The sequence below is a fragment of the Lissotriton vulgaris genome, chromosome 12 (assembly GCF_964263255.1).
Source record: "Lissotriton vulgaris chromosome 12, aLisVul1.2, whole genome shotgun sequence".
Classification (NCBI taxonomy): Eukaryota; Metazoa; Chordata; class Amphibia; order Caudata; family Salamandridae; genus Lissotriton; species Lissotriton vulgaris.
The window spans coordinates 743618821-743632589 of NC_141700.1; the positions used below are offsets into that span (position 1 = coordinate 743618821).

At 40.0% G+C, this 13769-nt stretch overlaps 1 protein-coding gene across 1 annotated transcript in view; it reads left to right on the forward strand.

Annotated features, from left to right (window-relative positions):
- The first annotated feature begins 279 nt into the window (after positions 1-279).
- The window catches only part of LOC147678535 (extracellular calcium-sensing receptor-like), a 75504-nt gene continuing 62014 nt past the window's right edge, over positions 280-13769 (forward strand). The window contains exon 1 of the mRNA XM_086945679.1: positions 280-569. Within this exon, the coding sequence (XP_086801805.1) occupies positions 280-569 (290 nt within the window). The remainder of the gene's footprint in view (positions 570-13769) is intronic.

Here is a 13769-nt window from a genome sequence, read left to right on the forward strand (position 1 = left end):
GCACCTCGCTTTCTGAAAAGGTCACTAGTCGCTTGTAGCCCTCTGGGGAAGACCCTATGCATTCATTATGTAAAATGCCGCCATTATTGTAAGTCGGTTGCCCCAAAGGCCCTGGCGCACAGGATTTAAGCGTCTTACAGTGGCACTTCAGGCTGCCAGTTCCCTCTCACACTCACTGCCGGAGTAGGAGAGAGAGAGGGCTAAGAAGGTGCAAGTCCCTGCTGCTGCGGTGCGAGCAACAAATGACCAGTCCGCCCAAACCTACTACTGCAAACCGCAATGGAACGCTCAGTGATCGAAAGGGCATCGCTCCTGACAGCCAAGAACATCTCATTACAAAGATATCTCCGGCGCCGGTGGCGCGCGGCCTGGTACCTGCAGGCCTCCAGCCTGGTACTCGTGTGTGCTGGACAGTGGGCGGCGCCCAGGTGCCAGCTTCACAGCCCGGAGACCGCCGGGTTTTCAAGACACGGAGATGTTTTGATTGGAGGCGTCGTTCAGCTCTATGTTGACACTGTCAGTTCCCCAACCTCTTTCCAAACGAAGCCAACACCAATATCGTGCCAAACGTAAGGAAAGCTACTTGTAGTTTTGGTTGATGTCTTTTCTCTTTTTACCATGGTGGATCATTCTTTCACAATGTGAAGCCAGTAGTGATCTTTTGTACTTGTCAGTAGTGTAAACAGAATTTTCGTAAGGCAAAATTAAGCAAGTTGTGACTCCTCCATTTTTAGTCTTATTAAATGATAGAAAGCACATTTCCTTACAATTTAGATGTGCATGTGGAAAACAGTGAAATAAATGACATTCCACAACCACACTGCAAAAGAAATACAGACAGTCCAATCTGAAAACATGATTAATTGAGAACAGAGGAAACATCATTTCAACTAGTTCTTCGGTGCTTTTTGTGGAACTACTCCATTGTACACGTGTGCACAGAGGTAGGGTGTCACTTGGCACCTTTGTAAGGGAAGTGTGCTGAACATGGTTATGGGGCTTGTTCAAATGGTTTTTAAGTTAGTAAAAAAACGATTTTATTTGTGGGGGCCTTTTTCTGTCGCACGTGCACTTTTTTTCTGAAGCCAGGAGCACGTGTTTAAGTGCCCACTTCGATGGGACCTGATGGCATTTTTGTGAGGCTGCTGGTCAGCGGAGGTTAGAGGCCCAGTTGTAACCCCGGCCCTGTTTAGTACGGCTGTGTTGCTGGTGCAACAAAGGCATGCCTAAGTCAAGCCAATCTGCGCCCAACCATATCCGGCTGTGCCAGGGCCCAGGATCCCTGGCTGTCTACTGATGGATCGACTGCCCTATGGCCCTTCCTATCTGAGGGCACTTTGCCCAGTCTGTCTGGAGGACTGCCAAAGTGCTTCATACCCACAGCTAAGCCCACTGTTTTGCTCCTTCTGAACTTTCCCAGCTAAGTTAGATGACTTTAGCTATTCAGAAGTAAGAGAAAATGCAGACCCAAGTGACATTGTTACTTTTGCTAGGGGTAGTAACAGGAAAACATTATGGGGCAGATTTACAAGCCCCTTGTGCTGCCATTGCATCACTTTTTTTGATGCAACGGCGGCGCAAACAATGCAGCCAATTTACAATGTGACGCATCTACGGAGATGCGTCACGTTGTTGAGCCCTGCATCACATTATACCTGCGCCTGGTATAGTGTATGCAAGCTAGGCATTCCCATGCAAAAACCATGTAGAACTGACACAGTGAAATTTACAACATTTCACTGCGTCACTCTACGCCTTCACTGTGTCGAAATCCCTATGCCTGCTTAGACCAGGCATAAGGAATGACGCAGAGCTTTTTGAATAGGACTCACCTATCTGTTGTGGCACATTGCTGGAGTTGCCTCACTTTCATGATCAACTCCGGCAATGCAGCACTTTTCCCAACAAATGCATCAGTATTTCTGATGCATTTGTTAATCCTTGCGCCATGGAGCACTGCATTGTCAATACTGAGCATCCTTGGTGGCGCAAGGATATTTGGCACTGGCTCGAGGAAATTGACGCCTCTATGCAGATATGTCAGTTACTTGTAAATCTGCCCCTCTGTTTTTACAGCCTCTGCTGTCGGTTCCTACACAGACATCAGCAAGACTTATCTGATTTTCTAGGGGAGGAGTGCCCGGAAGTCATATTCCTGATGGTGACGTGGCTTACATTATTTGATTGTAAGAAGAGACTGACAGTATACAATAGAAGGTGGAATACCAATTATTTTTAAAGATAAATTTGAATGTAAAATTAAAGAACTTCCTATAGTGGAGAAGTGTGGCTCACTGGTTAGAGCGGCAAACTCTGAAGCAGAGATCAGGCCCGGGACCAGGGTTCAAGTCCCGACGCGGCAGGGTCTTGGGCTCAATGTCCGCGGAATGGATAATTCTTGCCTCGGCGCCTTCTCTAATCATGGGTCCCACGCTGCAACTCTGGGCAATAGCTTGCTTAATCTCCACAACGGCCCCTACAACACTGGGATGCCTGGCTTCATCTTGGTGGTGCCCAGGAGGGGCATCTCACAGGGAGAGCCAGGAAAGGTTCCACAGCGTTATACAGCGCCGGGACGCCCCGTTGGGGCATCTGTGTGCTTTACAAAATACACTACACATTTACATTTCCAGTTTTGAGGCGGTATTTTTCTCTTCATGCCTTACACATAGGTTTACAGTCTTGGAGGGCTTGAGTTATCGGCCCCAGGGCATGCTGGGAATTTTTGCACATTTACTTTATATCATTCTTTATCCTTTTGTTCTTGGGTGTGCCAATTTTAATCTCCTTGGCGACCTCAAAATTCATTTAGAGGACCCCACGTGCAGCTAGGGTACTGCACTACAAGAAGATTTGAATGTTATAAATGTGACTCATTGCAATTCAACAACCTCTCACGACGCTGGCCACCTTTTAAATACTATTTTTTCAATTTTTTGGGATATTCTGACAGAAGCACACATTCTGCTGCCTTGGTCTAACCACCTGGCAGTTCCATTCATTTCAGAACCCCGAAACGGCCATCCACAGGCTGACAACCAAGTTTAGGAACTGGTTCAAACTGAATTCCCAGACCATGATGAGTTGCTTCCTGGATGGATAGTAACTTGTCTAGACTCAATGATGATAAGATTGAGGTAATGTTGCTTGGTAGGAATCCACAGCTCTGGGGTCCTCAACATTGGCCTGAGTCCCTGGGGGCTCCTCCGACACTATCTCCTAAAGTGAAAAGCTTGGGGTTTTGTCTGTATGGAAAACTTCCTATGCAACCCCAAGTGGCCAAAGTGGCCTCCACCTGTTTTGTCGTGATGAAGTGGGTGAGGATGAAACTTCTATTCATCGTCTGCAGGTCATAAAGAATTCAGCAACAGGACTCCTTTATCAGCTTCTGAAGCATGCCCCAGATTCGCCTCTCCTGCACAAATTGCACTGACTTCCAATTGAAACTGGAGCTCAATCCAAAAATCTGGTATATTTTGAAAGCCGGGTCTGTACTCGATTCTTGCTACATCCAGGATCTGAAGACCTCCTATCAGTCCAGGTAGACATTGAGATCTGGGAATCAGGCTTTAAGCCATGTGCCCAGAATCCACCTGGTGCATATAGGAGGTTACTCCCTCGCATACTCTGGCCCAAAACTTTGGAATGCCCTCCCAAAATGTTTAGTGCACTGCTAATCTTTGTTGCTATTTCGTAAGGGCCTGAAGATTGATTATTTTAATCTTCAATAAGACATGTCTACCTATGCTTTGCACCGAAAAACCTGCTGTGTAGCAGCGCACTCTAGAAAGTGGAAATGATAACAATAATAATTTGGGTAACATTTTATAGAGCATTACCCTCTATTTAAGAGTGATGGTTTTTCAATCCTAGCCATTAGGGTTCTAATTTAAGATATCTATGTGAGAAATGTGTACAATGATTTATACTAAGTGTGCTCATGAATATGAAAAGCTCCTGTTAAACATTCTAGAGTAACTTGACTTTCAACCACCCAAGATTGTTGTGTAAATAGAAAGATTGTAAGTATTAGGCGGATATTCTGCAATACAACAATAGGGCCCTGCTCATGATATATGGTACTGGGGTAGGTGTACTACAGAGTAAATCTGCATGCTAAACTCCCTGCTCTGAGCAGGTGGTATATGTATGCAAGAACTGCTGGCCTCTCACATAGTGGGAGGCAAGGAGGCAATGGTGTAGGTTCTCCCCTAGTACAGTGGAATACCCACCGTTCCTGCCTGGGGAATTTATCCAGGGTAAATCTCGGAGACTGCTTTGACCTCTTGAAGGGTGAGGGGCTTTCCTAATGTAGCACTACCCTCTGTAGATACCCTGAACAGGCCCAAGCATATGAAGAAGAGCGGGATTTCATCAACAGGGTCATACGTATTGCTGTACATCCACTTGGAATAGTTTAAAAGATCAAAATAAAACTTGCCTGTGTGAATTGTGTAGCTCCATGCGGTGTACTAATTAATAGAGGGGTGGATTGAGAAGGTGGAGGTTGCATGAGGTGCACTAGGGGCCTGCCAGGGTTGTCCCCTTTGGTATGTATTTTGAGCAAATAAGAGGACTAATCATGGCATTGGAGGGTTTCCAATTCATCATAATAATTATTCTCCAGGTGTCAAAGTGTGTCTAATCAGTCTGGGGATGCAGAGAGCTGGTTCTCCTACATACACAGCTCATTTTGGAGTTGTAGAATATCCCTTTTTATTGTTTGGCAGACCCAAACAGTTGATTGTATGAAGAACTCAATGGAAACAACCATAAAAGTCTCCCATTCAACTAAAGGAGACACTACCCCCTCATTTACTTTAAAATATATCCTAGACTGACAGAAGTCACCATCCACCAAAGTCGTTCTTACCATGTGCCACATAGGGATCAGGTTAGGAGCTTACCCCATTCCAAGATGACCAAATAAGGGCTGTGATTAAATAAGGTTTTAGGGCAATAAGTAGTCATGGTGATGCAAGTCGGCAGTGCCCCTAAATCTATCAAGTTGAATGTGCATGTTATTCGTGTAAGAGTAGTAGGGGTATTCTTGGTGTGCCAGTTATCGGGTTTGTCAAATGTCTGCTAGTTGCCATTTTTTAAGCCAGATCCACAACCCCTATGCATTGTGTATTTTCAGGTATTTGTGATAGCTTGAGAGTAGATCTTTCTAATTGTAAATCAACAACAGAGTTTATTTTATTATTGTTTGATTACAAATACTTTACACGTTGCCTCTATTTCTGCTATAGCTATGGGGGAGGGGGCTGAGGGCAGGTTAGTTAGTGATTTTAGGAGTTCACTCTGACAAAGATTATGGTTATTATGTCAGGTGGGTACACACACACCAACCCCCTCTACGAATGCCCATATTCTCACAATGCCTCAGTATCAAGGCTTGTATGGAGTTAGAATAGTAAATATTCACTATATTAAAGTCTCTGGCTGCTCCTGCACAAGTACTGAGGACCTGATTCACAAAGGTAAATGTACACTTCTGTGTAAGTTTGCAAATGTTTGCTATTCACAAAGGTATTATACTATGAGTTTCTTTATGACTGCAGAGTCACCGCAAATAAAGTGATAGGATTGTCCTATCTTTATATGTGTGAACATTCCGCAATTGTAAAGATACTGCTGATAAAATATGTTTTTGAATAGTAAAACTTTGTAAACTTACAGAAAAGTGTAAGTTTACTCTTGTGACTCAAGCCCTGAGTTTCTTTGTCTTTAATTGTTACTATGCAACATGCTCCAATATAAAAAATATGAATTTCATTGAAATGTTCACAAATGTTATACAATGACCCATAAAAGTATGCCAAAGCAATTGGTAATGAAATTCCAAGTATGTTCGTATTTCTTAAGACATCTTGAAATGTTAAATAATGGTGAAATGCTTATATTCTGTTGATAAACGTATGGTGACACCCTTTGACAAAACCAAATGGCCTGACAATCTATACAATCTATACATTCATGTTGAGTATTCGGGGGCAGATTTACTACTTCTGGTACATCTCTGCTAATCAACAGGGATGCGCCAGAAGAGTTGCGACGCATCTGCCCATCAGTGCGCCACCACTGATGTGCTGCATTACAATGCGACGCACCGTGGCGCACGGATGGGCAGATGCGTGTCGCATCCCCGGTGGAAAGGCGGTGCATTGCTGGAGTTGCAAGCGTGACGCATCTCCAGCAATGATCGGGGTGCCCATATTCCCAACATACTGCGTCAATCCTTACGCCTGCTTTAAGCAGGCGCAGGGTTTTGACGCAGCATGGCCGTAAAAGTGACTGAGTGAAATCTTGTATATTTCACTGAGCCAATTTTTGGAGGCGCTTCTGGGCTGGAATGCCCTCCCCCCCCCTGCGCTGGAACGGCCACATGTGGTGCGGTGCCTTACAACATGACGCATCTCCGTAGATGCGTCACGTTGTAAATACCCCGCAGCATGGTGCTGGCTTTGCGCCGCGGCGGCATCACAACGGCGACGCAAATGTCCCGTACGGGGCTTGTAAATCTGTCAGTGCTTAATTTGTAGGTAAAGAGTGCAGGTGGGGCCTACCACAACTAATTTTTAGGGAACAACAATTGTGTTTTTTTATCATCAGCCTTTGACCCATATCATGAGAGAAAAAAGGTTGAAGATAACGGGAGAGAATGATGGCAAACAATGAAAATAGCAGAAAGTAGCGATGTTAAAAACCACGCAAGCATGAGATAAATGGGCAAGAACTATATGATAGTTGATGAAAGCGACAAGAGATGGTATCAAGGCCAGACAACCTTGGCATTTGGAGGCCTTGACATTCGGCAGTGGCATCCTGTAGCTTCTGAGAAAAAGTTTAGCTTCCTCAACATCATGCTTTCACAAATGTGGCTACTATGATTGTCGGGGTTAGTGTCTGCTGTCAGGCAAACTGTCTGCACAGAGAGGATTGCTTGACTTTTGTGGATTTTGATTCAGCGCACATCGATGTCGTTTGTAGGGCCCTTTCGATGGTATTCCTATTGGATTAGTTCCTCTGCCTTTTCGTATGCGTTTTCTGAATTGTACCTAGTGTTGAGAGTAATAAAGTATTTTTCCTTGTCGAGAAAAAGCACACTCTGGAGACGGTTCACTGATAGATTCTTATTGTTAAAAATAACGATAAAAAAATATATATATAGACTACGATAATATCGACTCCCATGACTACACAGGTAAGTACAAAAATATTGAATCAAAAATATCGATGTAAGAAATATAGATGTAAAAAACAATTTGATTTCAATATATACATAATACAATAATATCTATTAAATATATTACATATTAAGATTCATATTAACATAATAAATTAATATACATTTTCACAAAATATGACAAATAAACTCATAGAAAAAATAAAAACAAAAACATAATAATGTATACATATATATATATATATTTACTTTAAAATAATGAATAAACTATTATCTTTAATTTATTTTAAAAACTTTAAAATTATATAAAAATTAAATATATATTTTTAAAAAAATCATTTAAAATATATCCACAAAATCTAGAATAAATAAAGACATAAAACTATGAAAAAATATTTAAACTTGAATTGCCCAATAAAATTAGTGAAACAATAGGTAAAGTGTTGGATACCAAAAATGTTTTAATTTACTATTCCAACTTCAGTGGGTGCAACCGTAGGGAAAGTGCTGGATAGTGGAGGAGTAAAAATTACTATTCCTACTCCAAACAGTGCAACAGTAGGGAAAGGGTTGGATAGCAGAGTGGTATAAATTACTATCCCCACTACTGTGAGCGCAACAGTAGGGAAAGTGTTGGTTAGCGGAGGGGAAAAAAATTACTATTTCCACACCAGTGAGTCGAACTAACTATAACAACCCTGAACCCTGTGTTTTTTTCTGTGAATTTCTAAGGTTTTTTAAATGCTAATTACTAAATATAACTTAACTGAAACCTATGTTTTTTCAGTGAATATATATATATATATATATATATATATATATATATATATATATATATATATATATATATATATATATATATATATATATATATCTGGAAACCCTCAAACCACTTCCTGAGTTCTCCCAATGGCAGTCAGGCGAGGAAAGAGACACAGACCTCCGAGGTTTTCAAGTGGGCAGTATTTTATTCAGTGACCCAACACAACGCGTTTCAAGCCCGTAAGCCCTTGATCACGTGTCACAGATTGAAAACACCATCATTCAAATTTAAAGTGCAAAAGTGCCCCTCCCACTGTTTGCATCACAAATCACATGTGTAGAAAACATAGAAAAAATCCTGTAAGTATAGTTTTTCTTCTATATTATCCTTACAACTGTTTCCAATAGGCGTATTTACTATAGGCACATGAAAAAAGAAATGTAATATATTTCTATTGCCATAATATATGACTTTTGAGTTTGCATGCTCTCAATGTACCACTGAACATATTTAAAATATTAAATATAATTCATGTCAATTAAAACTATTTCTTACTAAAGGCTGATTCCCTTTCCAATCGCCATGTTTGAAACAGTAATTGAGGGGAAATAATAACCGGTTAAATCCGTTTTATCAAAAACCCACATATTGGATAATTTATCATGAGAAGTTAATATAACTCAAAACAGTTTCATTAGTTTTCACACATTACATAATTGGAAGTAATGGAGAGGCTTAGAAAAGTGCTAAAAGTGCATCCCATAAAAAGTTTATAAAGTGCAAGTGCAAAATGGTGTAAATCTCTCAAATTAATCAAATGTATATGTAAGGTCCCATTTTTACTGTATACCACAAGAACAAAAAATTATTAATTCCTGGGTAGTATAGGTATCAACAGTATTTTAAAATCCCGGGAACATTTGAATGTATAAAAAACAATTTAAAAATTTCATTGTTATGTTTTGAAAAATTCTAGATAAGGGAAAATATGCATACAAATTTTATATACAATCAAATTTATAAGGACAAATTCATGTATTTACAAAACTGAAATGTTGAACCAACGTGTTATACCCATGCTATATACAGCTAGTATTTACAGAAAACTACGCATGTCTTCCGTTGTGTTCAACCCATTGGGCCATTTGCAATCTAGGTCCAAGATGTATTTGGTCTCTAGTTGCCGGAGTTGGCGTTCTCTATTGCCCCCTCTCCTCTTTCTGCTAACAGCGTCAATTACATAATAAGAAAGGCAGTTGATATTATTAGCATGCACTTTCTTAAAATGTTTTGTGTGAGTAAAATAAGGTTTTGTAAATGCGAATTCCTAACTATATATGGTCTATAACCTATGGTTTTTTCAGTGAATTTTCAAGGTTTTGTAAATGCTAATTCCTAACTATATATGGTCTATAACCTATGGTTTTTTCAGTGAATATTCAAGGTTTTGTAAATGCTAATTCCTAACTATATATGGTCTATAACCTATGGTTTTTTCAGTGAATATATATATATACATACATATATAAACATATATCATCTGTATATCTATATAAATACAAACATAAATGTATGCATACATATACTTATATGCATACAGATGCATGTTATTTACATGAAAGTTGAAAAAACACTAATAAAAGCAAAGCTAAAAAGCCACCTCATTACAAACAGAATGGCTTTAACTTAAACGAGGGCGAGATCTATTGCATTTTCAATGCTTGTTTACTTTGGTTCCATCAAGAAGGCATTCAGATGTGTCACACATTTGCCATAAATTCTGAATGTTAGCACTCTAGTTGCACATTAGATCACTGTAGTAAAGCTACTGCTCACCAGGGACGTCTGCTGCTGGTATTCAAAGTGCATGTTTCAGTCTGCATGTCAGAATTTTTTTAATGAAATTGAAGAGGGTTTGAGAAGTCACTCAAAATGTGCCCTAATTTTTCTTTCTGCAGCACTAATCATAATTCATATGGCAAAATATACCCCCTCATTTTGTTCCTTTTTAAATTAAATGTTTTAAGAGTTACCACTTTATTCCAATCAAGATGGCTTCAGGTGTGCCATACCTTTGTAATAAGTAGGACAGTTAGCGCTCTAGTTGTTCTTTAGAACACTCTGGGACATTCTGTCATTGGGCTATACTTGGGCTACATCTGGGTGATATTTGGGCTACATTTGGGCTCTTTTGTCTCTGGTGGCCATTTTGGGAGACTGCATGTCAGAATTTTTTAATGAAATAGAAGAGGATTTGAAAAGTCACTCAAAATGTGCCCTAATTTTTCTTTCTGCAGCACTAATAATACCTTCTATTGCACAATATACCCCTCATTTTGTTCCTTTTTAAATTAAATGTTTTAAGAGTTACCACTTTATTCCCATCACGATGGCTCCAGGTGTGCTATACCTTTGTAATAAGTAGGACTGTTAGCGCTCTAGTTGTTCTTTAGAACACTCTGGGACATTCTGTCATTGGGCTATACTTGGGCTACATCTGGGTGATATTTGGGCTACATTTGGGCTCTTTTGTCTCTGGTGGCCATTTTGGGAGACTGCATGTCAGAATGTTTTAATGAAATAGAAAAGGATTTGAGAAGTCACTCAAAATGTGCCCTAATTTTTCATTCTACAGCACTAATCATACTTTCTATGGCGAAATATACCCCCTCATGTTGTTTCTTTTTAAATTAAATGTTTTAAGAGTTACCACTTTATTCCAATCAAGATGGCTTCAGGTGTGCCATACCTTTGTAATAAGTAGGACTGTTAGCGCTCTAGTTGTTCTTTAGAACACTCTAGGAGGCTGCAGTAGAACACAAAGGAATCAACTGACAGTCTCTGTCCTTGTTGGATGTACATGTTTTACTGAGAATGTCAGACTTCATTTTCACATGACTGAGAAAGATAATGTGAATTTACAGAAAATATTCTTTCAGTTTAGCTTATAGATCCCCTTACAAACCACTGTGGGAAAATCATGAGATATTAGTTTTCTTTCAAACAATATTCATGATATCACAGCATAAGGTTTTTTCACATGGTAAAATCACCTTAGAGCCCACCACAATTCCTAAAACGAGTATGGTACCATCAACAAATGATTTATAATGTAACTAAAGTCCTAAAACCCTCTATTAACTACAATGCTTTTTAATGAGGTGCTATCATGTATATTGGTCCCAAGATGGCTGCCAACACTTCTTGGATGAAGTGCTGACAGCCAATCAGATCAGATGTGTGGTTAGGCTCCGCCCAGTTATATATCTTTTTTTGAACCTAAATTACTCAAAATCCACTGGAGCACATATATTGAGACCTAGCAAAGGCACATCGGGCTAACAGTCCCTACAATTTTGCCAAGTTTCGTGCAAATCCATTCAGCCGTTCGAGCTAAAAGTGAGGCCAACCGCCCTATGGAAATTAACATGGGAAAAACGCGTTTTGGGACCCCCCTTTTTTCTCGGCCTCCCCTTGATGAAACCCTCCTAAATTGTCAGGGGCTGCTCAGAAACAAAATGTTCCATTTTCCTGAAAATTTCAGCCAATTCCGTCCACAAACGCCAAAGTTATTAGACATAGAATTTTCAAAAATCCCATAGAGAAAAAATCCTAACTATATATACCTACATACCTACTGGCGACCGCCAGTAGGTAATATATATATATAAAACCGTGACCAAGATCTAGTGATCGAAACGCGTAGGTTGTTATGCTGTGTGCTGTGATGGCACGATGATAAAATAAACCCTGCTAATGTAAACGTTCCTGAACGTGTGCGAGTATAATTGTTTGGAGGGAAAATATATATATATATATATATATATATATATATATATATATATATATATATATATATATATATATATTATTTGGAGAGGGACTGAGGAATTGGCCAGGCAGTTTGTTGAGGCTATTAATGTGAATCATCTTAATCTCCATTTTACAGCAAACATTAGCAGTACCACAGCTAGTTTTTTGGATGTGAAAATTGACATCATTGGGAATGAGATTGTCACCAGCCTATTCAGGAAGGAAACTTCCGGCAACTCAATCCTACATGCGTCAAGTTTACACCCTAACCATACCATTAGGAGCATCCCCTATGGGGAGTTCTTACGAATCCACAGAGCATGTAGTTGCCCTATTCTGAGAAACAAATGCCAGCAAGAAGCTAGGGCAAGATTGATCTGCCGTGAATACAAAACAGCTTTGTTAGATTCAGCTATGAGGAGAGCTAACCAACTAGAGAGACTGGATTTATTGCACCCTGACAGAGATAAAAACATCACTGCCACACAATCAGGAGACACCAACGCCTCTAGACTCATCACAGGGTATAGCCGCCAATCCAAACAGATAACCAAGATTATCAAACAGCAGTGGCCCATTATTTTATCAGATCAAGTGCTCAGAGATATCATGCCTACAACACCAACTGTGACATTTAGGCGAGCATATGCTATGCGTAATGATTTGGTAAAGAACAGTCCCGAGACCATAAAAGCCAACAAATGGTTGTCCCCACATAGGGGTTTCTATTGTTGCAGCTCATGCAGAGCTTGCAAATTTGGTGTCAATACAAGAACGTACACTACACCTTTTGAAGTCAACCCCGTACCCCTACGTGATCATTTTACTTGCCGCACTGAATTAGCAGTATACGTCCTCACCTGCAGCTGCAATTTGCAATATGGCGGCAGCACCAAACTTCCGGTGCATCAACGCATATTGCAGCACCTACGTGCTATTTTACACGCAGATCAGAGCTACCCGGTGGCCCGACATTTTCAAATTGCGCATAATAAAAACTTGGCGCATTTGAAATATTATATCATTGACGCTGTAGCCACCAATAGGAGAGGGGGGGACTATGAGAAACAACTGCGGCAACTTGAATCATGCTACATAGTTCTTCTCAACAGCAAGAGCCCGGGGGGCCTCAACATGGGGGAAGACTTACACAATTTCCTGTGAGCCAATCCCAGCTTTCTGCACTACTACTAGCTGATTACAGTAATTGCACTGGAACTAATCTTTGTACCATTAGAGTAGAGACCCCACGTCCACATATGCTTAAATATACGTGATGAACCTAACAACCCCATAGTTGAGATGATGAATTCTTTCACTTTATATGTCAAGAGCACTGTATGCACTTTAATTAGTTTTCTTTTATTTTTCTCCAGTCAACACAAGCACTATGAATGCACCCCGATGAACGCAACACACTTTTCACCATTCATGTCAGACATTTATGTCCACTAATGTGGATGAGGCGAGACTAGGACCTAGCATGTCAACATTGTGTAATGTTTCAACATGTTCTTATCGTTGCATTTCAAACGAGTTCGTTGAGAGCTTTTTGTTCATCCATAAAATTACAATAGGAGACCAACCTGTTTGCTACAAACTATGATAGACATTCACTTTTTCATGGTGATGTTATATATTAGGGTATTTTCACAGAAGATAACTATGGCATTAGCTGTTTTTTAACATATCAATATGGAAAAAATATCAAATTATTGAATTGGATGTTTATGGACAGCATAGCGATATAAGATCATGTGACCCTCATTGCCATCATTACGATTTTAAAATTTACACAATGTGGTATTAAATGCGATCATGCAAGTCATTGGGCAATAATGGGCAAACATCTACGCAATCAATTTGACTGTGGTATTAACCGACATTGTTTATATTTGCATGGGATGCAAGCGAAGATTAGGCATTTGAGTCAGAAATGATTATGTACTTGTATGGTCTTTGAATAATATTGTTTAATATCACTTGTTCCCTGGGTTTGTTTTT